Raw genomic sequence first — 24,836 nt, 5'->3', positions numbered from 1 at the left:
GACCGGGCGACGCCGGTCTGCGTAGCGGGGACAGCGTCAACGAAGCTAGGAGAGGGGTTCAGTATGGGATTTCGAGAAGTCAAATGGAGAGACAACAGTGGATTTGTGCAACAAGACCATACAGCAGAATGGAGCTGAAAATGATTGATGATGCATGAATGGTTGGTGTGGGTGAGGCAAGGACTCTTGGGGCTTTGCTTTTTGATCCTTGATACAGAGCAATCTCCTGATGCCAGTGGAGGACGACATGTCCAGAATTGATGATCTCTCGACAAGACACACAGCAAGTTGGGACTACAATGTCCAGTGGATATTCAAACAACGCAATATTTGCTTCTTTTAGTCAAGTCAAGAAGTCGGATCGCAACGAAGCCACATTGGCCAATGAGAAGAACCAAATTTCCAAACTATGGTTTCATGGCCATTTGTTCTCAGGCGATTGAGCCACAAAGAATCTAGGACGTGCCTGATGGAATAGGGCATCACAATCACTACCTAAGCATATTCCATCTGGCAGTCTCACTTGATCGCCTCGCTTATCTCCGCTGGTCCCGTTAGGACCCATCGCTTCGAATAACCGCCGACTCGCAAAACCCTCGGCACGAAATTAGCAATGGAACGAACCCCCGAAGTGATGCATCTCTTCTCGTGTGCCACCTAGCCACCCACCCACTTGCTTGATCTGCAGGCGGGCAAATGCATCTTATTAGCAACGTTCAAGCAGCATTTTCTCCACTCGGAACCCATGAACATGATTATTCGCCTTTTCTATTGCCGGTGTTATGGGCGTTTCTATTCATCCTGTTTTGATGCGTAGGCTCCTGTCATTTTGGTTCTTTTTACAAAGCACTCTGCGTTCATACCCAAAAGAAACAATAACACCACACATACCCCGTGTTTCCACATTTACTCTTAGTCGGTAAAATCATATCCATGCGGAACACCGATCCTCAGCTTGACAGCTCTATAATCCATCGTCATGGGAGAAGGGGCTCAGCGACGAGAAGTCAGCTATCGATCTGCATGCACAGAATGTGCACGCCGCAAGCAAAGGGTAACGAACCCCAAACTTGACCATTTCCACAATGGCCGGCAAGTTGCTATGCATCCATGCTAAACATATACCCAGTGCAACCGTGAGTGGCCATGCAGCGGATGCCAGAAACGCAAGGTGGCCGATAAATGTCGTTTCAAGGACACCAACCAACCAACTACAGACAGGGTTGCCTTGGATAGGCAGAGAAAGATTCGCACCAACAACAAAAGCGGCCCAGACTCAGGAGACGAACCCGACATTGAAGGCACAAGAAGCGATGGTATCGACGCTTTGGGTTATATGCCTTCCAATCTTATTTTTGATCTGGCGTCGGAGTACGAGGTTCGTAACATTTTCTCAACTGTTTGACTCAATCCTAACATTATACTTGCTTTCAGACCACCAGGAGTGCATCACAAGAATTCGTGAAGGATCCTAGAAGTTTTCCACAGCTGGAAAGAGCTTTGAGAGTGATTCCTGCCAGACCTTTTACTGGTATGTACTGTCAGCCAAACACGTGAGAACATCTAGCCAACTGCGATATCAGACACACTTGTCCAAAACTTCCTCAGCAATGTCAACTACCACTACTACATCGTTTATCCGCCATCTTTCATAGAGCAGTATCAACTGTGGTGGACATCACGAACCGAGAACCGCCCTCTTAGTGTCCAATGGACTTGCCTTCTCCTAACAATTTGCGCATGTGCCTCGCAATATACTGACGTCGAATTACAACGGAATCTTGAGGTTGGCCTTGGTGATCCGATACAGCGTATAAGCGAGCGGTTTCATGAAGCTGCTCGAGAGCTGGGAAGCGCTATACCCCTCGGTCATGGCCACATTATCAATGTTCAACAACTCCTGCATTCTTGTTACTGGTTCAAAGCTGAAGCCCGGTTTGTCGAATGTTGGCATGTTCTGAACTCTGCTATTCGAGAGGCCCAAGAACTATGTATGCTTGTGTATAGCTGGCAACTTGACACGACAGCTGACTTTATCACAGCCATCCATCAAGAAGGCAAGGCAGGCCCCATCTCAGAATTTGATTTGGAAATAAGACGGAGAATCTGGTGCATTCTGGATACTTGGGACTGGTATGTGATCTTCTTCACGGCTCAATATTTTGTGGCTTACGTTCCAAAAGGCAGATTTCGACACTGTTGGGTAGGCCCTTGATTATCGATCGAGCCGACTGCGATGCCAGCCTTCCAAATCTCAGCTTGGAAGGGTGCGAATACTCGCCATTATTACACATGAAGATGCAATGCAGCGTAACCCGACAACTTTCTCGAAGATTCGGCTCGCCGAAAAACGTCATGGCGCATGCAGATGTCCAGGAATACCAGGGCATCATTGAGACATGGATCGCAAGCTTTCCACCCCCCTTCAACGTCCAACATCCGGACACATCTTCGGATGGTTTATATCCCTGGGTGGTCCTTCACAGACATATACTGCATACTGTGGCATTTTCAATGCTTCTACAGCCTATCCGTGGTTTCCTTACAAGACCCTTTGCTATACGATCCTTAGAGGCAGAGCTGCAAATACGCAGCGATGGCATCAACTATTGTCTAGAACTGATGGCATCTTTGCGTAGATTCTTCAAATATGTCTACCCCCGAGATGCGAAGTTCCATTTTGTTCTCTTTTGTATTTTCGACATCTCGACAGTCTTGTGCTCAGCAGTTCTTCATGATGAGCATCATACACTTCCTCGACGAGACGATGTTTACAAAGCCATAGATGGGGCGCATGCTATGTTGCAGGATCTTAGAATGGTGACTAAATCAGCCAAGGCATCATACGGTATCCTCACTCGAATCGTTCAGCGTCTCCCACGGGTAACAGCAACAACGCATAGCATGGCTAGCAGAAGCCCAGTACCCTCGAGACCCCAAGCGCTCCCAGAAGCCGCTGCATCGCCACAAACACTATCGCCAGGCAGCGCATCAAACTCCCAAAATTCTCCTCCAGCGGCAGCTTTCTCTCCTTCTCCTGCCATTATTCCTACGCCAGGGGCCGTGTCTCCAATATATACCTTGGGAGGTGTTCCTGTCGTGGGTGATGATTTTGTGCCTCCCATTGCATACGCTGCTAGTGCACCATGTTCTGACTGGCAGTCACAATTGTACATGCAAAATCCAACAGGTTTCATGCCCACTGGTGTGCCCGCTGAGGGTCCTGTGTTCGCAAACATCTCAGACGAGGAGCTGGGAGAATTGGCCAATTTATGGAATTACCAGTCTCTTGACTTCAGTTTCATGAGCACATAGTTATGCATCTGGTGTGCCTATACTTCGTAGCATGGGGATAAAGCAATATCTAGCTGAAGTCCAGGCGGCCAGGGAGTAATAAACCAGGAAACACTTGGGACTGCTCAGTGCAAGCCTCAAGATGATAGGACTACGTGGTATTCGTGGTACCCATGGGATATTGGACACATTCCCCCTATGAATCAATAGGTTTATTAGCGCCAGGACGCTTTGATGTTTGACAGCCTGCCAAAGCGTGTCGCTCATGGTATAGCCAATATTCGAAGTGAGCAACACGCTTGGCTATGATGAATGGCATGAGAAGTGAGCAGGATTTAAGGATTGACGAAACTGGGAAGAAATTTATTGCTATAAACTAGCGAAGACTGGTTTGATCCAAATGACCGGTACAACTTTGCGAGCGGAGATTGTAAAGCCGCGAAGTGGTTGTCGAGATGTAAGGCCGCCCTAGGATCAGTTTTGGACATCTCGCAATATGTGATCACGCGTTTGGGGCAGTTATGATGAGACGATGACAAGATACGCCGTGAAAATTATGCTGCCTTGGGATATGAACAGTTGAAGCTTCACAGAATTTTGAAGGACAGGGACACTCATGCCCACCACATTATGTTTTCTTATTTATAATTAATACCTGTCTACCTCTGTGTAGTGCAATATACCATAGTGCTCTGGACGATACCAATCTATAATAGCACAATAAACCCAGAATGTCGTAAACTTTACACTTCGATACAGGAAGGAGATGTTTCAAAATGACAAATAACCCGTGAATCATGTAATCCATGCTTCCGTGCTCCCATAAGATGGTACTTTTGATAAAACACCCAAAATGAGGCCAACTGTTTTGAGTGACCCAAGCCAATGGATGGAGCTTCACAGGGCTTCTCCTTGCAATGGAGAAGAGCCTTGATGACCTTCCAGGAGATAATTGGCCACAGAGTATGCCTCAGGAAGCCCAAGGATTATGCTCTCGCGATTGATGATGCATTGTTGTCCACGGGTTTTGGGGCCTAATGTCAAGAGAACTCTAGCCTGATTGGCTGCTTGATGACTGAGCCACCCACAAATAGATAAAGCCCAACCCCCTCTCAGTTGCCATGCTTTGTCCCTCATCATTCTTAGTTTTCTTATCTCTTCCACAGGAAAACGTGCGTCGTCAATCGTCTTGAGTCTGTTCATCATGAGACTTGCGCAACCAGGTCTTATGCTGCCTCGACCTGTGCTGCCCGCGGCGTGAGGGTTCTGGGTCTGGGTCATATGCTGACGTACCCTCATGAGATTCATGCCGACTGGAGCACAAGGGAACGATTCACGCAATGAGAAAGAATAATCAGTCCTTCGTACCACATATCGCGGTCCCAACATAATATCAGGTTGCTCGGAACATTTTTTCTTCCTTCGTTCCACGCCCATGCACTCCAATACCGCTGCTTCTTGAAGAAGCGGTCTGCATTGCTCTAAAACGCCAGCAAATATCCGAGAAGATGACAACGGCAATACGGAACTTGAAACACTCCAAACATAATACACACGATAAGGAGAAGAAGCAAAGAAAACAAACATATAGGAGCGATGCAAGGAAGTTGATAAAAGGACCTTTCTCCCGTCGCACAGAAAGCAAAATGGGTATAGTATTTACAAGCAGAAAAAAGATGGGGTATATGCTTCAACCTCCTGGCGGCTTCTGATCAACAGAATCACTTCGGCCAACTTACATACGAAGTGATGCCGCCTTGAAGGTTTCTATATCATATCAACATTGCTGGTCCCGTAGGCCCAGCCTCATATATGTCTCAACAGTGGTCTCCCAGAGTTGGTTCAGGCCAACGATTTGGAGATTGCGACAACCAGGGACAACATGATGCCGTCTATCAGAAAACCGAGCAAGCAAGTCAAGGAAAGAAAAATCAGCGAAACGCACAAACCTACCTTATTGAGTAATGTTGAGGGGGGTATTGGGACGAACCAACGCGGCTACTCTGGAGCCCCTGCTGTTAGCTTATGACCCAAGATCTAGGGACAGGAACTGGCGACGAACCTCTGAACGATCCCTCAAACTGTGCACCAATACCAGCCGAGTTTGAGTTTGACGGAACAGTAATGATCGATTGCGTCGGCTGGTACCTGGCCATGTCGGCTTCCAGGCTCGCAATGCTGTGTTCTCGAAGTTGACCGCCAGCAACGTGACCATTGTTGGCACCACGAGACTGGATGCGGGCAAAGACGTTATCGTGAGAGTACGTAGCCACACGGTTCTGTGACAGTTCCGGGGCTTCTTGTCGAGCTTCTACCGCAACGCTACCATCGTCATGTCTATTAGCTGCATTCTTCATCACCTAACACCGAGAACGTCCAAGACGTGCTTCCTCAGCGGGCAACGCAACGTACCCAACGGCCGAACCCTGACGAGGAACGACAGAAGACATGATTATTGAACGGCGATATTGGTCGGGCGTTATAGATCGAAGGTAGGAAAACCGAAATTGCTATGAATCAAGCGATTGCGGCGGCGGCGGCGGCGGCGATGTCGGTGGTGATGATAATGATGATCGGATCCGAACGACGACGCGAAAGAATACGGCCTTTGCCAACGACCGATGAGAATAACAATATAAGAATGGATACGAAGGAAGGGCCCGAGCAGCATGAGCTAGAGATTATGCAGCGCAGAAGACGAGCACCGGTGTTCAGCGCACAGAGGAGAGCGACGAGGAAACGGGTGAAAGCTGGAGAAGATAGGAAGAGGCGGCGGCGGCGGGTGGGGGAGGGACAGCACTCGCAAGAGCTCGATGGGCAAACAGCTGCGGCGTAAGGCAAGGTAGCTAGGGGGAGCAAGAATGTGCGGTAAGATAATGCGTCAAAGGTAAGTGAGTGATGTGATGAAGTCAAAGTAAAGAGTTATAAGGGGGTGAACAAGTTTATATCCAAGGTGCTCGATAGAGTTGGGATGAAAGGATGGGATGGGTGTATCAAGCATGAGCATAGAGAGGGAGAGAGAAAAAAAAAAATTAAGGTACCAAGCAATATGACGATACGGTAGTCAAGTAACAGTAAAAAAGTTGCGACACGATCCAACCAATTTGTGAGCGAGTGAGCAGCCGAGCACGGAGAGGAGAGGGGAGGGGACAGCGGGGAGGAAGACCAGATACGCCCAGGGGGGTGTAAAACATGATGGCATCCATCCACTGCAAAGCCATAACCCAACCCAGCTCACCCCAGCACAGCACAACACAGAGCAAAGGGGAGCAGCAAGCCCAGGAGCATCCGTAAGAAAGGAAGATGCAAGCCCACTGACGTGCAAATCGGCACCTTGGCCTTGGACCAGCTCAGCCCAGCCCAGCTCAACGAGCGCCGGTCTTCCATTTGCACCGCCCGACGCTCCAATGCCTTTGGGCTTCCGCTGTGACTTAGTAGACTTCCGTCACTTCTCCCCTCCCATCAACGTCCCTGGCTCCAGGCAGCCCAGTCAAGCCAAGCCAAGCCTAGCAGAGGCCAGCACAGCGCAAGGGTTTCCTGTTCCTTGAGGGTTGATCGCTTTTGGCCCTGCCACGGGCGATCTAGACCCTTGAAGCCGTGTGTCCTGCACTGAAGAAACCCGTGCCATAGATCGTTGATGGATTAATGTCATTGTTGTCAGCGAGAGACAGCAGCGGACAAGACCAAGCGGTGGGCAACAGAGTTAGCATGACTACCCCGCAGACTTACCTGCACCCCTCTCTCGCTTTATCCCCTCGAATTCTTCAGTCTCATTTTAGTCGAGTCCCCCGAAGAAAAGGCAACGAGTCCCTGAACAATGAGAGAGAGCGAGACAAAGGGGAAACAAAAGAGGGTATGTTGATAAGGATAGATGGATCTGTGATGATCTCTCGCTTCCCCATGGCGTGGACCTAAAGTCCAAACGTCTCATCTAGCCTGGGTCTAGCACAAAAATTAGCAGGCCCGTCCGAAGCATCAATAGCCAATGGATGCACCAGCGATTGCTATTGGGCTGGGTTTGAGTCGAACCATCACTGACGTATGACGGTGACGATAGCAGCACTGGGGCTCTTTCCCAGATTGACGCGCCGCCGCCCCAGATCTTTTTCCATTCATTGACTCGGACGAGAAGTTTAATCCCACCAAGGATTGAATACCGCAACTTGAACGAGGGGCCGGTTTTGTGCTCTGGCGCTAAAGAACTGCAAATGGGTCCGCGGAAAGGTAATGACCATCCGCCCGTCGTGATGCAGCATCAATCCAAATATCAGTGTACCCTGAAATGAAAAAACACCAACGTCTGTCCGCCTACAATTGTTGGTGGAGGTGGAGGAGGGCGCTGACAAGACGTGTGGCGTGCCGGACCGCTTCCCAGCACCAGCACCAGCACCAAGTCCATCTGCAGCAAGCACCCCGAGCTCAATGACAGCCAGCCCGTGGAGCATGACCATTCAGTGAATCAGTGTTGCCTTTTAGGTTCCGGGTACCCATGCGGACGGTTCGCCCAGATCGACCGGGCGGGCTTGTCTGGAGAAACGGTCCACTAAGCAGCACCAGCACAAGATCTTACATATTAGCCACACACCCTTGTTAAGGCTGAGCGAGTTCGAAGATGCGACTCGAGTGGTTCAGATCGAATTTCAGATGGTCGCTCAGTTGCGGAGAAATACCACGGCGCCGAAAATACGTCCCCGAGATATCACAAAGACACGGCTCTGAGATTTCTCGGATAATTCAGTTATGACCGTCACTCCATGCTTTACGTCAAGCTTCCCCCCTTAAACAGAGGTTGAAAACGATCTCAACAGATGACGAGGCCCGCTTTACAAGCTAACTATCTAGGTAGGTACTGTACGGAGTAAGTAGATTGAAGATTGGACCATGGCCAGGAATAGCTACCCAGCTTACTCAGCCTTGCGTCAGTTGCGTACGTTCCAAATCAATCAATGAAACACGACTGATAATGGAAGTTAGCCAGCCATTTGATCACCAACCAGGCTTTGACTCGTTCCGCGGTTCGGTGGCATGTGACAGAGAGAGGCAAAAAAAGCAAGGAGAAGAAAAACAAACAACAACCCTTGGTTATTCATTCTCGAAACCCGAATTTCAGTTTCGTTTTTTTATTCAATGAATGCCACCACTCTGCTAATGTTAGTTGGTAATGACGCTAGCGACGGGCACGAAGCCGGAGGGGAGGTGGTGGCTCGGCAGAAGATGATGGGGGGGTGAGCAAGGAAACGAAACAAAGGGATTATGGCTGGAAGATGAAATCAATGGAGCATCACAGCGAACCTGACTTCTCTCTATTCACAGTCGGGGAGGCTCCCGGCTGTACCATCCATCCAGATGTAGTATGTCCATCGCATAACACCTCTTATACCCGTGAGCGCAGCACCCCAGGACTAGGCATGGGCTTCGGCGCTTGGTGGTGGGTGGACGCACTGCAACTCGCCTGCTCGGCCCAGGATCTTGGGCCAGGGGTTACTACATACAGTACATACATACATACATGCATACTCCGTACATGTGCAGTACATACGTGCGTGCCGGGAAATGCTGGCCAGCGCAACGTACCCTCCTCCCTGACACCTCAATATGGTTCCCGAGCTACCGAGTTCGCGAGAAATTATGCTTGATTGCACTGCACTTCCTTCTTTTCTCAACATGAGCCAGAAGCACCCCGAGATTACTACACCGACCACCCCCGGCTTGATCCCAAACCCCTTTAACAGCTGGCGAGCATCTGGTCAATTGCTCTGTGGGGCACTGAATCTTAGTGTCGCCCGTACAGCGTCGGGCAATGCCAAGATACAGCAAAAGGAATGCAATCCAATGCGACCAGTCGACTTTGTCGTCTGTCTCGAAGTGGATTAATGACGCACCGCCTCATTGTAACTGTGGCGCCATAGGACAGCCCAGCCACACCACCCCAAACTTTGTTGGAATTACGGATACGGATATGTACCTACAACTTCGTTCTCACGACAAGGCCCCGCCACGGACTTACCGGCCTTGAAATTGAGCTCTTCCGAGCAGTACAGGCTGTCATCGAATTGAATCTAGAGTGTAAGCGGACGAAGAGCGCGCCTCGGCTCCGCTCAATGAGCTGGCTCATGCGGACTGAGTGGGGTGTCAGCGAGCACAAAGTTATCAGCATCAGATGTGTGTTCAGGCCCCGCTGGTTTTGAGGTGAGACAGGGATCAAAGAAGGGAATCTCTTGGGCGCGCTGGGAGGGCATCCCAGATTCCAGACCCACCAGTGGAGGCTTCACTACAGATGCGTCCACACAACGGCTGGCTGGGCTAGGGAAGGGAAAAAAACTCAGGACCTTGATCCTAAATGATAAAAAGCCTTTAAGTAAATTCGCATAAAATTGGGGTACCTTTACTAAGTTTAGGATATCTTTTGCTGAGTTGATCTTGGTGTCCTATATTAAGGTCCGGTGCATTCGTGCTCCCTGAGGCTGGGCCGGCTTTAGAAGCGAGCTCTGCACTTGCTTCTCGGATCCAGGCGGCCCTTGTCCTGTTCGTTCCCCTGTTGTTGAGATCTTGAGGGCGTGCATCAAATGAGCGCAGAGTTGGCAGTGGGCTGTCGAATTAAAATTTGAGAGGTACTGTATCCATGTAGCAGAATATCTGTCTTACCAACTCGCTTGCAGCGCAGTCTCGTGCATGGCTTGCGCACCTTGGTTAGACAAGTCCTATACCCGTTGGAAGCTGGCTTGGTTGGTCTCCCTCCCGGCTCGAACCAACGGGTACATCTTTCTAGAAGCAAAGCCCAGGTGCTGGCGCCTGTACATGCCTAGCGCCAGTGCACCCCTGACACCCCTGCTCCATGGCATGGGCGTGAGTATTGGAGGTGGTCACCGACTATGATGATGTTGATGTCGATCTCGTACTTGTACCTACTTCTGCCCACACTCCACAGGCGCCGGCTATGATTATACATACTCAAGTCTCAAACAGCCAGGAAGTGCAAGCATTCTTGAACTACTATGGAATCTATGGGGTTTCCGGTCAACGCGCGACCCACTGACAGTGCAATATAGCGTTGTGTCTGCACGTCTTCTTCCTATCTCGCGTGAGATTTGAGTCGAGCCGTCTTCGCAAGCCTCATTATGGAAAACGTCGCTTTGCACGAGACGCACCATTGCCTTCAGGCCCATCATATATGACTCAGGTGCCAAATGAGGGCTAAATCAAACGGTAAACAAGTGCTTTGGTAGCATATCTACCGTAGGAGCATCTTGCTTCCACGTTACCTGTCTTGGCTATCACTCCTGAGGTGAAGCATTGGCGGTGTGCATGCACCCTGGTAATGTCCTGCTTCGTCATGCCGATCCCTCGGCCGGAGACAAAACGCAGGTACTGCCCCCCCCAGGATTAAATCTCGTTCATACTAACCATGGTCCATGGCACAGAACATCCGAAATGATTTGCAGCTACAGAATCAGCGTCAGCAAGGGGGCCCTAGATACCGGGGGGCTCAAAGCCCTGGTCGTTGTTTGCTCTCCTTGACGAAGTGGTGGCTGCCGGGGAAAGGGGAGCAACAGGCCGGGGATGCATGTGTGAGCTTCTGAAGATTGAAAGCCTGCGGAATGAATAATAACATTTGAGCCCTCCGAGCAGCCGAGTTAGAGCGTTTCAACACGATGCAAATGCAGTCGGGGGTGCAGCTGCATGTCTAACAATCGATTCCGACCACCCTAATAAAGTGGGTGGCTGATTTGAGTAACAGCTAGGTAGCTTATATGGCGCTCATGACAGCTAGACTACCGCTTCAATGCCAAGGAGATTTTTGTTTATCAACGTCTAGGATATGGAACTGAGTCCCTCCCTTTCCTAGCTTCTGCCTTCCAGGAGCATGGTCCAGCCGAATTTGGGCGTTGAAGTTTTGAGGCCCCCCAAGCCATCGGAACCAGCCCAGGGTTAGCGCTTTGACAATAGTGCCCCCACTACCTACTATCTGAACGTAACGAAAGAGTTTCGTTTAGCCGTTCATCAACTTACACTCACCACAGCCGATTCCAGGCTAGCCAGGGCAAAATGTCCTGCATGAAGGGCATTCTGCCCTCGACGACGGGGTAGTTCTGCAGGCAATGTCACGGCATCCAGCCACCTTGCCGGAGCTGCAGACGACCCCCTGGACATAATCAAGACGAACAAGCAGCCGGATCGCGGATGGAAAAACGAGCCTTGGCAATACTCACAGACAGCATCACATCAAGAAAACCCATGGTCAGTCCCAGTCAAGCCGCACGGGTCAAGCAACATCGCGTCTGACTGTGTCTGCTGTCACGGAAATAGTGTTTTATCTGTTGACAAGATCTTGGATGAATGTAGTTGGCAGCTAGGAATTAGACTCGATGGGGGATTGAAGATCGTTTTATTCAGGTTTCTTATGATCATGATTTGCATATTTTCTTCCAAAATATGAACTACAAGAAGAAAAAACTTTCCAAGATAATAACGACGGCGTGGTTTGTGACGGTAAACCATCGTGCCATATACAGGGAGTGCACAAGTGGCCGTTAGCCTACTCCACAGCAGCCATCCATGTGAGTGAGAAGAGAGAGAAGATGGAATAACCTTGACTCGACCCTTCAGGCGCAAGAACTTTCCTAGTGACTCGTGCCTAGGCCAGAGTCTAGGGAAATCATTAGTGTCAAAAGAACCCCCGCATAGAGCCAAAATCGGGCCCGAGTGCCTACCGATAAACTGGGCCCCGATTGCCTCAAAGCCGGTGGAGGAGTGGGGCCGAGGGCGGTTCATGAAACGGCCCAAACTCGCACTGTCCAACATGTGGCTTCCGGGCACATACAGTGGGTCCTGAAGACGGGCAGAAACAGGCACGTACAGGTCGCTCACGAATCTGATCATCATGATTTGCTTATCTTCGGCTGTGGCTTGACTGGAGAACAGTCTGTAAATTAGATCTCAACCGTATTCGCGTTATGATGGAAGGAAGAGTCACCGTACCCATTGATCTTGTTTGTTCGGTTCTCGGATCGAACAGATCCTTGTGTGGCCTTTGTTGAAGAGTTTGGCATTGCTGCTTGTCAAGTGAGCACAAGCTCGAGTTCGAGTTCAAGTATCTCGTGTGTGCTTGAGGAGGTGATGGAAAGCTATGAAATGGTTCGTAGAGCCGTGCAAGACCGGCTGAGCAAGGATTCGTAGCTCTCTGAGAAACCAGAGTACGGTCATGAGTTGCTATTGAAGTGACTATTGACTGGCTACTAAACTCTGAAGTTGAGAAGCGCACATCAGACTTTTATAACGAGAGTGCCCTTGGGCTCAGTTTTGGAGCCAAGGGAGCATCTCACTTGGTTAACGACGCGCCAATCCAGGTATGGCTCACGTCATGCAGCCTCAGATACACGGGTGGCTTCTCATCCAGACTGTGAGGGTGGGTGGTTGAGGCTCCGACTTTGAGGACCTGGCCAGTAGACGGTTATCTTTGGAGGTCGGTCTGCACGATTGTAATTGTATTATCCGACACAGGAAAATGGAGGCCAGCATTAAATATAGTACAATTGATCAGGGGTTAAATCCGTATGGTTGTTGTTGTGGTGCAGTTTCAAGGCCTGCATCTGTCCAGTTGCAGAATATTGGCGCAATCATTTGAACATAGGGAGGTTTTCTCAGAGCAGTTGATCATTTGCTCAGTTTCGTCTCCTCTCTGGCTCACAAAGCAACAGCAGTACTCCGTAGTAGATGACCAAATTTGAGCCCCCCACCCCCCCCTCCCGCGGTATCGTGGCTTGATAAATGGTGGACTGCTACATAGAAAGAAAACGACGGCGTTTCCTTACCTGCTGTGTGTAGTAAAACAGGCGAGAGCCGGGCTGCTGGGTTCAAGGTTACGTCGACTGCCCTAACTCTGAGGTGTGAACCTGGTATGACAACTGTTAGACAGGGGTGGCTGGGCCTGAGACTTGGAGTTTGGAGATAGCGGGGGAACTGGGGGGGGGGGGGGAGCTGGGGGCTTGTGTGAGGCACATCCATCCCCATCCCAACAGACCCGGATAGCTCGTGCGACAACGCAAACTTGGAGAAGACACATGCAAGTGCAGTGTGACTGGACATACTTTTCCGATTGGGTCTTTCGAAAAGGGGATATTTCTGGAAGATGGGTGTTTAAGCCAATTGGGCATTCTGTTGAAGGTGTGGTGCTGATCAGCAAGGGGGAATCAATGGCTTCGAGAAGGTCTTGAACCGGTCAAGCACCACCACACTCGTGTGTCTGCATTTTCGTACATACAACTCACTGCTATTGCATGGCACCCTCACATTGTAAATGCAAATGCAATGTCCATGATGATGGAGGACTCAGGATCTGATCCTAGAGGGCCACAGGAACCGGCCACAGGCACGGTCTGACGCCGAGCGACGCCATAGCCAATCCCAGAGGCACACTGTTGTGATCGTCGCACAGAGAAGGCTTCCAGAAGGCGACACGTAACTTAACAGGAAAACTTCTAGAAGGCCGCGAATGAGGACGATCAGCGCTTGCGACAGTCATGCTTACATGCGGACAAGGGTCCCCTACCGAGCTGAATAGTTACTCACCTTCACCTGACCCTCGAGTTTACCACCTCCTGTTCTGAAGTCCCCATGGAGATAAGGCAAGAGACCTGTTGACGGCCGCAGTGAGTGCGCACTGATCAGTCTGGCGGCGTCTAGTTATGTTATGCGCAAGGACATTTGCCCCTCGATGACTCTACCATCAAAACATTGGCACTTGGGCAGGGCGATGCCCGGCGCTTATCACATTGAAGGCTTGCAGTGATTCCCAGGCTTGGGCACGCGTACAGTGTCTGTTTATCGTTGCACAGACTGCTTGTTGCATACGTTGGCCGCTGTTTTATGCTACCAGCCAAGACGTGATGCGATTGATGACGCAGTGGGTGACTGTGCGTGTTACATTCTAGAATGTATCAAGGAAGCCTTGCCGTGTGCCACACCAACTTCCTGGCCTCGTTTCTCTGCGACTGTAAGAGCCTCCAATATGCCTTGTCACAATTCAAAGAGCAGAGAAAAAGCCCTATGATCGCCAATCAGGAACCAATGACGGAATTGAGATGTGTCAAGCAAATTATGCGCCTGTGACAATATCTCTCCGAGGCTACAATCTCTGGGGTCGCATGAGCTGAAGCCAGCAGTTCAATTGCAAATAGCCATCATCTTTCTTTACGTACTAGCACGCCCTGATGGCAACTCTGACCTATTGAGTTCTATGCAGATAAGAACTGAACCCCATGTTTCAGCTCCATCCGTGGTAGTGAGCCACTCAACACCTCTACGTGACATCCTTCTTATCTCCAACTCGGAGACTTTGCGTCTCAGCCTCCAAAGAGTGGCTAATATCCCGGGCGGAGTTGTGTGCGAATACTTGACAGGCCCGGTCTTTGTGTGTGGCACCAGACAATCTGCACCATTGAGGTTATCGTGGCTTGGGAGACGTCGCCCGGATCGAGTTGATGTCAAGGCATGATTGCGCGTCACCAAATGCATGCCCTCAAGTTGTGATCCCAAACTTTGTAATCTTTTTTGACAGAACTACACAAATACTTTGCCGTGATTCCTCCAACTGTGCGTTGTTTGTATCGGAACAACTGGCCATGCAGCTCTATGAAGCCCAGTGCGGGCTACTGATGTGATTTGACTCAATCCCACCTTCATAAGCACAATAACATGAACCACTAGAAATCTGTAATGGGATGATAACAGAAGAAATTAATGACTAGCTGCCTTACAGCTGGACCACGGCCAGTTCATGCAACAGCGCGATCTTCTCTCGCACTCTAGATGAAGGACGACAGTTGTCCAGATGCGTCAGAATTACTCAACCAAACACCATACTTATGAATAATATGTCCACGAGGCTCTGTGGCTTCTTTTGAAGTTGATCACCCGATAAATCGTCGTAGACGTCAATTTGAAGGCCAATCTGCGACTGGAGAAAGGCCACAGACGAAGATATATCGATGGTGAGTTTCAAAATAGAGTAAATCTTGTGAGAATAGTTTAGCTACAGTTTTTTCATACGCATAATTGATTGGATTTCACAAATCGTTGTCAAGATACGTCTCTTAGTTTCGAGTGAACACTTCCATCCAACAACAGGAGATGAGCCGACAGGCTCGTATCAATCATTCGATCCAGTATATGGCAGAGCAATACCATGATATAATTCAGAAGAATAACATGTGCTGGACTGGGCCTTGAGTGAACGAATGACACAACACCCAAGATACCTACTTCACAGTGGTTGTGAAACCCCCCCATTCCCCCTTGCACTGTGTTTGCACAGCCTCTTTTGACTAAGGATGGCCAGTCCTTTTGACATATGTTTAAAAGCTATATAAAGCCAATATGCAGCATGAATAAAGCTTCTCAAATGTGACAAAAGATAGGGGCACGGTAAATCGCCGTTCTTGGCCCTTTGACTCCTTCGATGATAGACCTAGACTGGGCTGCAGACTACTAATAGCTGGTATCGCCAACGATAGAGCTACTACTGTCATCTATTATTTTCGAAACACGATATCTTAGGGATTCAGTGAGCCACGAGATCTTACTGATCTTGGTTTTCCGAGCCAACATATCAAAACTATGATACCGCTGACAAAATTGTCTTGGTGGCAATGAACCAGTTTCTCATTACACAATCACACAGATCTTGAGGTACTCTTATATTAAATGTTGTATAGAATCTTTGGGATCCATATAAGCTATGTAACGGAATCTCTAAGCGTATTGGGCAAGATATTTCAAGGGCGTAGTTTGATCATGCAATGCACACAAATTGAGCACCTTGAAACAACACAGCGATAGCCGTGACTGATAGCTGCTCGATTTTATTCTCTTGCAAGCTGTAAGCTAAATCTCTCTATAGAGTTGTTTGGGAAAACCTGAAACTAGCTTCCCTAGGCTCTTTCATGAGAATGACTTCCGTTTTGATTGTTGTTTCTCTGTTTTCTTTGCAAAGCTTTACATTTTATGCTATGCTTTAAGCCACCTTAAACTCGGCATATCTAAATAGCCGATTTCAATAAAGAAAAGAGCTACGACCTTCATCACATTTCAGCCAAGCATGGTGCTAGCAAAAATTTCTGTTACAGAAAGACTATACTTTCCCAAGTATGGACTGTTGCTTTGGCTAGAACCCTTACAGAGTTCGACAAGCTTAAAATCAGGGGTTCGAAGCCATCAGACTGAGGTAGGCATGTTTTTGTTGGCTGCTATGTATTTCAGCGGGTTGTCACCATGGACTCTACGACATAGATTTTCACGGGGGCTGATAGCTCCACAGACTTCCTTTGTGGCTGGAAAGTGCTCAAGAAGGTCATACTTTAGCTTCCTAGGCCCTTTTCAAGATGATATTGAGTGATTCGAAGTACAGCGGTGCCAAACCAGGGTGAACTCTTCAGGCTTTGCTACCGAGACCCAAATCACCCAATACATATGCAAATAAATCAAAGAAGAATTTCTTCCATCTTGAGGTATATTTCTAAAGGGTAAACGAGCATCATATCACTTTTCAGTTGCCTGTAATGTACTTACTTAGCCAATTAGACCTTTCAGTCTATACATCAAAAGTTCAGAGGTTTTCTTCAAGGCCATCTATATCATCAAGCAAATACTCTAACATGGCCTATAAATTTCAAAAGGTCATTTACACAATGAGCAAAAGGGGCTGTAATTAAATGAACAGTATTTTAATAAAACACACGAGTTTGATAACCCTTTCCTTGTTTCCCATTCGTATTTTCTCTATATAAGTCCTTTAGTTCATACAATATCGCCCGTTATACTCAAACAAATACCCGTGTTCTCAAATAAAATACGCCTATACTGTTTTAAGCTCTCAGATTAGCTTCTATATTTATAACACCATCATAGTGCGTCTGTCGGAAAAGAATAGAGAGTCTCTGTATGCCTCTCAAATTTGCGGATGGTCTGGATGTGCCGTCCGCATATGCCGATCGAAGTTGTCTTTCCGTGAGTACACATGGCCTGACATGGCCTTGCGGCATCCTTCTACCTTGCATTGGTAGCCCTCGCCTTTGCGATGTGTGCGCGTGTGCCTGATCAGATCTTTCTGAGTGGCAAAAGACTTGTCGCATCCTGAGGCGAGACATGAGAAGTATTTCATGTGGTACTTTTGGTGTTTTCTTTGAGTTGTTAGTTGTAGGCGTTGAGGTTGAGACTTGGATAAACTTACGCGAGGTCAGAGGGACGTCGGAATGTCTTGCCGCAGTGGCACAGATTTGGCTCACTGCCATCGGCCGAGTTCATCCAGCCGTAGGAGTCATCTTGCAAGTTGGGAGGGCTTGAAGTGGCCACTGAGGAAGAAGAAGGTGGTGCGCCACTGTGTTCCTGAGACTGCCACATGTGGTGATGGCCCTCTGATTGCTGAGACTCATTGTAGTCCCCAGATCTGTAGGGGTGGTTGCAGTTTGAGGCTGACTTGCTGGCATAGTAGCTACCAAAGGCATGGTAGCGAGGATCAGATGTCGTTGGCTCGTTGTAGTAGCTTGAGGAGGACGAGCCAGCCCATCCGTGGTGGTAGCGGGAGTCGGAGTCAGAGTCAGAGTGGCGAAGCTGATCCGCAGACAGTTGGCTGTGGTTGCGACTGTAAAATGCCATTTCGGAGAATAAGAATTGCTTGTGGATGGTAGTAGTGCTGTGTCGATCTGTTGTTCGGTATCCATAAGCGGGTAGACAAAGGCAATTAAATTCGCCTTCAATCCGTGTATGATCGGGTAGCCAGGAAGCTATGTAGCCCTGACTAACATAGATTGGGCAGGATTTAACATATCGTCCTGCGCTCAATCGTCCATCGAGTGTGTAAGCCTTTCGCAGGGCTCTGGCTGCCATGGCTGCCAGCATAATGAGCCGGTCTGCAGGGCAGCCGAGTGTAGGTAGGTACATACGCAGGGCCAACGCAGAAGTAGCAGCGGCGGTAGCATCAAGAGAAGCATCGGGACCCAGCGGGGCCAAGTGGACGGCCCGCTAGCTGATCTGCTTATGATAAACGAGAGATCCTGTAGGGCAACAGGCCAACATGAGGCTTTTGAGAGGCCCACGTCAGAGGGGGTCAGAAGTTGGGAGGGGCGGGCTAAGCTGCAAGTGATGCCCAACACAATACGACACGTCGACCACCAGAACCAATTGCGGCGCAACGCTCCAGAACCCAACCGTCACTTGCGGCCAATGATAAAAGGTAAGCCTCGCTTCTTCTGGAATTCGATACAGCAGCCCGCTTGCATCGACACCGAGTTTCAGCTTAGGCAGGATTGGTCTCATGAGCACAATTCACTGGGCATCGACAGTGACAAGTGTAGGTTGGGAGGTGCCCTATATGCATCTATCGTAGCCTGGCATCATCATCATAATCATGGTCATCATAAGGTAACAGAACAGGTCAGGTCCACGTGGACTTGTTTTGTTACTCGGTAGCACTGGGTGCCAGTTTCCAATGTACAACGGTCAAGCTCCACACGGATTCGATAGGACGAGACTGTTGATATCGGGCATTACAAAACCACGAGACAGTTACATAGTATCCAACCGTGTATTGTAGGCTAAAGTGATGTGTTATCCGTCGATCATATCTGAACGATCTTTAGTGACGTATGTTTCGGCATATGATACTCGGCAATTATGACAATGCTAAATCGCCAATATGAAGATGGAAACCCCTGGAATAACAAGCAGCTGACAATGATAGTTATACAGGAATGACACAGTTGCCATCGTCCTGAGATGGACACAACCAAGCTGATGTCTTCTCTTCTACCAATCACGGACTCTAAAAGAACTCAGGATGAGCAAATTTCAAACGAAATCTATGCAATATAACCTGTCTAGATGACGCAACGGAGTGCTGATGTCAACAATGCTTTTATGATAGAGTCGGTTGGTCGATTATGAACCGTACCTAGATAGCAATGGACTCAAGATACTTGCCAGGCACTTTCATTGATTGAAACTCGACTCAATAATTCACTTCCAACCGCAGTCGAGACAGCAGTCTAATCTACCTGTTCACGCTATTCAAATCGACAATCAGTATGGAAGAGTGGAAGCCGTTAGCGTCGAACTAGCGAGCTATAGCAGGATATTATTCTCGGTTCGGATTTATGCAAGCAAGGGACGTCCCGATGTCAAAATTGTCCCAGGCCCAGTTTGCTTGTCCATGTCTAGCTAACTTAAAGGGCCCTGGTCTAGGTCTGTTGTCATTATTTTATTCGTAGCTGGAGCTTTATTAGGGTCGTTCACTGCTGATTCCTCCTATGATCCTATTTCCGTTTACGCGTCCCCCTTGATGACTTGGAAGTTAAATCACCGCGATTTTGACCACGCGGAAAGGTTCGACTGGCTCTACCGTGATCAGATGTTTTGGGGCAGTGCAGGCTTGGCCGTGGGTCAAGCTGATAGGCCAACGGCGCACTCTGTACTCCGTACGCACGCTGTCTTCCTGGATCGAGAGTAGACTGTTATGAGATAACTTGGGGATCCGAAGGGGAAACATGATGGGTTGCATCACTTAATGGAGGTTATACAATCAATGCTTTAGTACACAGATAATAATAATGTTGTGCAACGACCACCTTGGAGTTGAGCTCACAGTATTAGAAAAACTACGTACATACTCCGCACAGTGATAGTACGGGATGACGTTGCCGTTGCCAAGGGTCTTGGGCGTCTTGGGGTCTTGGATTGTCCCTGGAGAGAGCACTGAGCGCACTACGTAAGGTACCGGCTTTGGCGGCGGGCAGGGCAGTTGTACACACCCCCACCGGAACGTCTATCTCTTTCATCTTCCATCCCTCTCCTCTCACTCTTTTCAAAACAAGGGCTTTGCAAAGCTCTATATCATTTCACCACCGGAACATTGACCATCGCTAGTTATCGCTGTCGTCATAGACTTCGGCGACGCCAACTTACAGCATGGCGGCATTCCTGCGCGGCAAGCAGACGGGCATGCAGAATGACCTATCAGCGAGCATCAGACCCGAACTCTTCATGCCCGACGATCAGGCTCGCTATGGCATCAACTCTCAAATCAGGTATCGCTCCGTCTCGCCCAACATGTATCATGTATGCATGCCCCAAAATGACCCAGCTGACCATCCATTCTTTGTCGCAGCTGCTACGCTTACGACCCAGTCCAGTCCCTCCTAGCTATCGGAACTGGTGAAAGCAAGTTTGGCCCCGGTAAAGTCTACATCTTCGGTCAGCGACGTGTACACAAGATCCTCGAGCCTCCCCGACGCACATCCTTCCAGATCGTACAATTCTCCGCCAACCGACTTGTTACCGTCGACGCGAAGAACGAGTTGGGAATATGGGACCTCGACACCGGCGAGCGCATCGCCGCTCTGGTCGTTGCTGGCCAGGTCGTCTCTTTGGTGACGGATCCTATGCTTGACTGGGCCTTTATCGGCTTGTACAATGGAGACATCATGGCCTTTGATCTGGACAGAGGAAGCTTGGCCCGTTCCTTCAGACTTCCCAACTTCTGGAAAGAGAAGAACCCTGGTGCGACCACTCCGAACCTCATAACCATGTCTCTTCACCCCCGAGACGTCGGTAAGCTCCTATTGGGTTACACCCACGGCGCTGTCGTCTACTCGTTCAAACAAGCCAAGCCTGTCAACTACTATGAGTATGTTGTTCCAGCAGGCGCTCCCGGAGGCAACGGTGCAGCTGTTGAGACAGTTCGAAAGCCTCGACTTACACATGCACTCTGGCACCCCTCTGGTACATTCATCCTGACAGCTCATGATGATGGAAGCTTGGTGTTCTGGGATCCAAAGGCCGAAAAGATTGTGATGGCGAGAACCCTGACCGACTTCAACGTCGACCAGCCCTCGCCCGAGACTCCTACGCCTGCTTTACCTGAGCCCATCACTAAGATCGCTTGGTGTTGCAAAGAGAATTGCGACGATAGTGGCCTTCTTATTGCAGGCGGACAACGCCCTGACGCATCGCAAAAGGGCTTGACATTCATTGACTTGAGCCAGACGCCGGTTTATGCGACCTCGACCTGGCAAATATTGGCTAATTACTGCAGGGGGAAACGCCAGAATGTTCTTCCTCTTCCTTCTGGTGCGCAAGCGATTAACTTCCTCCTCATTCCACGATTCTCTCCTCACTTTGCTGGCGCTCAAGACCCGATCGCTGTCATGGTTCTCCTCTCGTCTGGTGAACTCATCACGCTGAGTTTCCCCTCGGGCTATCCGATCAGTCCTACCAACCAGCTTCATCCCTCCGTTTCTTTTGTTCATCCATTTGTGACAAAAGTCAACGTGTCATCTCTCGAACGTCCACGCTGGCTCTCCATGTTCGAGAAGCGCAATCAAGGCGAGCCGCTGCTCAAAGGAGGAGCCGAGGCGTCGCGACCTCGGAAAAGATTTGAAGAGAGAACCATAATCCAGGCCGCTCATGCCGATAGTACAATCAGGATCTGGGACTCGGGCCATGCTGATGAAATTGAAAATGGAACCCAGCTTCAAGTCGATGTTGCTCGAGCACTGGACCGATACGATGATGTAGAGATTACCTGTATGAACATGGCGCCTAGCACCGGAGAATTCGTCGTAGGAACACGCACGGGAGAGGCCATCATTTATCGATGGGGTCAGAATCGCTTTTTCGGCAAAGATAAAGCTCTCCAGCTTGACCCTAATCCCAAAGGCCTCACGGACATTAGCTCGAGAGCAGAACCAGGCCTCAAGGAGGGCCTGCAGCCTCTCGTTCTCTACGAGATGATGATGGGCCCTATCACAGCTATACAGGTGTCCAATGTTGGATTCGTAGCCGTAGGCTCTGAACTGGGGTTTCTTACGCTGATTGATCTTCGCGGGCCTGCTATCTTCTTCCAGGCTCCCATGACGGATTTCGCCAAACCAGATAAGCGATCCTCGTTCCTCAAGAGCCATAGTTCTTCGCCGGGTCCCCAGAAAGAGTGGCCTGTTGTAATTGAGTTTGGTGTCATGACCTTGGACGAAGACAAATACTCGAGCATTTGCTGTTTTGTGGGAACAAACCTAGGCAAAGTCATCACCTTTAAACTTCTGCCTGGCCAAGACGGCACATACTCTGCGTCGCTCGCAGGCGTTGTATCGTTCGATGGGAAGATCATTTCACTCAACCCCATCGAAGCTGATACGGGCAAACCTGCCCATGCCACCGGGCCGATCGTGGCAGGGCTCAGAGAAGGACGTCAGGTCAATGGCGTACTTGTTGCTGGTAAGTGGCGCATGGCTTCGGCTCAAATTAGCCTAACTAACAAGGACGATAGTCACGCAAACAGAAATCCGAATCTTCAAACCAGCCAACTCTAAAGGCGCATCAAAAGAGTTTGATAGCATCCTCTGTGATTCTGCATGTGTAGCAGAGCTCGAGTTACAGGGGTTTGCCGTCGTTGGTGTGTTTGGTGACCGAACTGCTCGTGCATTCTCAATTCCCGGCCTCAGAGACATCGGAAAGGCCGACCTTCCCATGATAGATGTGACGAGGAGTACAAACTCAGTTGTTACTCAGACTGGCGACGTCTTTGCTTGGACAGGGCCAAGTGAACTTGCCGTGATCCACGTCTGGGGAACGGGCAAAGGACCTCAACAATCTCCAGACACGCTGATAAACCCCAAGCTTGAGTGCCCACCTCGGCCGACCATTTCAAACATGCAGTGGATCTCGGGCAGCCAATACATCTCCCCTACTGATCTTGATCTGCTGGTCGGAGGCCCAGATAGGCCTCCTAGCAAGCGAATGATGGACGCAGCGGCAGCAGAACAACGGGCTGCTCGGGCTGGAGAGCCAGCCGCCGCATCGGGATCGGGCAGCCAGGAAGGTTGGGGAGACTACCTGACGAGGCAATTGAACGAAAGGACTGAGAAGTTGAACATGATGGGTGACAATATGGAGAACCTGCAGAACAACAGCGCTGGATGGGCTGATGATGTAAACAAGTTCCTCAATAAACAAAAGAGGAATGTCGTGATGGGTGGCCTTAAGAGCAAGTTCTTTTAATGTGGAATCAAAAATATCCGAGAGTTATGGTGGCGGGCATGCAACCAGGTTAGCTACTTTTACAACGAGGTGACCAAGACAGAGTCCTGGTCAATTTACGAGTGCAATTGGGCATTTACTCCAACATGTCGACGGATTGCCACGATTGAAGGCACGAGTTTTAACTAAAGAGTGAAAGGAGCGTAGGGCTCTTTTTTTCTTATTGAGTTACTACTGCTATATAAATCATCTCGCAACTGAAATCTCGATGTTCCTCGAGGGAGCATCCTGAACCGCAGTATCCTCACCGACCACTTCCTTGAAAAGAATAGGGAGGAATCTGAGGTGGCTTGTCGGACACGCGATTAGAGCCATCTTGTCCAGCACGGATTCCTGCTACCACTGTCTCTGTTCGAGCAGTGAAGGACTGTTCATTAGAGCCATAGTAACCATCGCTTGGGGGTGCGCTCTCGGAATAGCCTTCGTATTCGCTTGAGGCCGTGGAGCTTACCGGCGAAACTGGCTCTACATGTCTGAGCGGTGAGTTGTCAGGCTTCTGCCAATTTATTGGAGGCACTATCTGAAGATGCTTCGGTGACTCCTTAGTTGATGTTGATGCACTGGGTCGAGTAGAGCTGTGGTGACTATCAGCGAGTTCGACATAACGCCTTCGCAACTGCTCCAGGGCCTCAGACAGACTAACATTCTCCGTCTGATATTTCTCAGCCCTGTGCTGCGATTCAAGTGCTTCGGCCTGCGCAGTCTGTACTATGGCTTGGTATTTCAAAGCATTGCGTTGAGCGGACTGGAGCTTTCTCTTACGCTGCCTCGCTATTAAGCACAGCGAAATGAAAGCCACAGCCATTAGTGACAAAGTCGCTGCCAAAATTATGGCAGTTATATATGAACCTTTTGGATCACCGTAAACCATGTCGGACGAGCAAGATTCGAGCTCTCGGTGCTCAACGACCGGAACGGGAGCCATCTTCAAGACTACCTTGCGAGATGCTATATGCTGAAAGCTGGAAGTAATTGATCTGAAGAAGTTATTTACCTTGAGCACCGAGAGAGCCTGCTAGTGGTGGCGTTTTAGTGTTACTGGAGGCAGTATGCTGGATTTCAGTCTTTTCAGAGCTTGTGTTTGATAAGACGACAAGATATTCAGAGAAGCTACCTCGACTATAATATAGTGGTGTAAGGTCACATTGATCTTCAAAACCGAACATTGATGTAAATCAGAGGCAAAAGATTGTAAGAACTATTGGCTTGTATGATCGAACAACAGCTTTGTTGCCGAGGCCAAGGGGATGTCCAAGGGCTGTGAACATTCCCACATCATGTTCTCGAGATCGACGACAAGCTACAGGAACGTAGACTAAAGTTGGCCATTGGGGGCTATGAGTTCACATGGAACATAAGTATTGATGACGGGACAACCAGGTGTATCAGCACCAAGCCGTTGAGCTTCTTTGAATTTCGTGACCTGCACATCCATTAATACTGATAAATGATAGAAC

The 24,836-nt window shown here is 49.3% G+C and overlaps 5 protein-coding genes across 5 annotated transcripts; 2 read left to right on the top strand and 3 right to left on the bottom strand.

The window, feature by feature from the left end:
* Positions 1-2,355: 2,355 nt before the first annotated feature.
* On the top strand, positions 2,356-3,315 carry J7337_001199 (uncharacterized protein; the record flags this gene model as incomplete). Its single annotated transcript, XM_044818942.1, has 2 exons — positions 2,356-2,475; positions 2,527-3,315. 2 exons carry the CDS (start codon positions 2,356-2,358, stop codon positions 3,313-3,315), a joined length of 909 nt encoding a protein of 302 aa, XP_044686644.1.
* A 1,997-nt stretch (positions 3,316-5,312) lies between these two features.
* Positions 5,313-5,744, bottom strand: J7337_001198 (uncharacterized protein; the record flags this gene model as incomplete). The annotated part of the gene is made up of 2 exons (XM_044818941.1): positions 5,313-5,631; positions 5,707-5,744. 2 exons carry the CDS (start codon positions 5,742-5,744, stop codon positions 5,313-5,315), a joined length of 357 nt encoding a protein of 118 aa, XP_044686643.1.
* An 11,495-nt stretch (positions 5,745-17,239) lies between these two features.
* On the bottom strand, positions 17,240-17,946 carry J7337_001197 (uncharacterized protein; the record flags this gene model as incomplete). Its single annotated transcript, XM_044818940.1, has 2 exons — positions 17,240-17,471; positions 17,522-17,946. The coding sequence occupies 2 exons, from the start codon at positions 17,944-17,946 to the stop codon at positions 17,240-17,242; spliced, it is 657 nt and encodes a 218-aa protein (XP_044686642.1).
* A 2,307-nt stretch (positions 17,947-20,253) lies between these two features.
* J7337_001196 (uncharacterized protein) lies at positions 20,254-23,340 on the top strand (the record flags this gene model as incomplete). Its single annotated transcript, XM_044818939.1, has 3 exons — positions 20,254-20,372; positions 20,453-22,557; positions 22,610-23,340. The coding sequence occupies 3 exons, from the start codon at positions 20,254-20,256 to the stop codon at positions 23,338-23,340; spliced, it is 2,955 nt and encodes a 984-aa protein (XP_044686641.1).
* Positions 23,341-23,623: 283 nt separating this feature from the next.
* J7337_001195 (uncharacterized protein) lies at positions 23,624-24,184 on the bottom strand (the record flags this gene model as incomplete). The annotated part of the gene is made up of 1 exon (XM_044818938.1): positions 23,624-24,184. The coding sequence occupies one exon, from the start codon at positions 24,182-24,184 to the stop codon at positions 23,624-23,626; it is 561 nt and encodes a 186-aa protein (XP_044686640.1).
* Positions 24,185-24,836: the final 652 nt, after the last annotated feature.

The sequence above is a fragment of the Fusarium musae genome, chromosome 1 (assembly GCF_019915245.1).
Source record: "Fusarium musae strain F31 chromosome 1, whole genome shotgun sequence".
Classification (NCBI taxonomy): domain Eukaryota; kingdom Fungi; phylum Ascomycota; class Sordariomycetes; order Hypocreales; family Nectriaceae; genus Fusarium; species Fusarium musae.
Note: the sequence above shows the minus strand (reverse complement) of the source record. Positions and strands in the feature narration are given on the sequence as shown.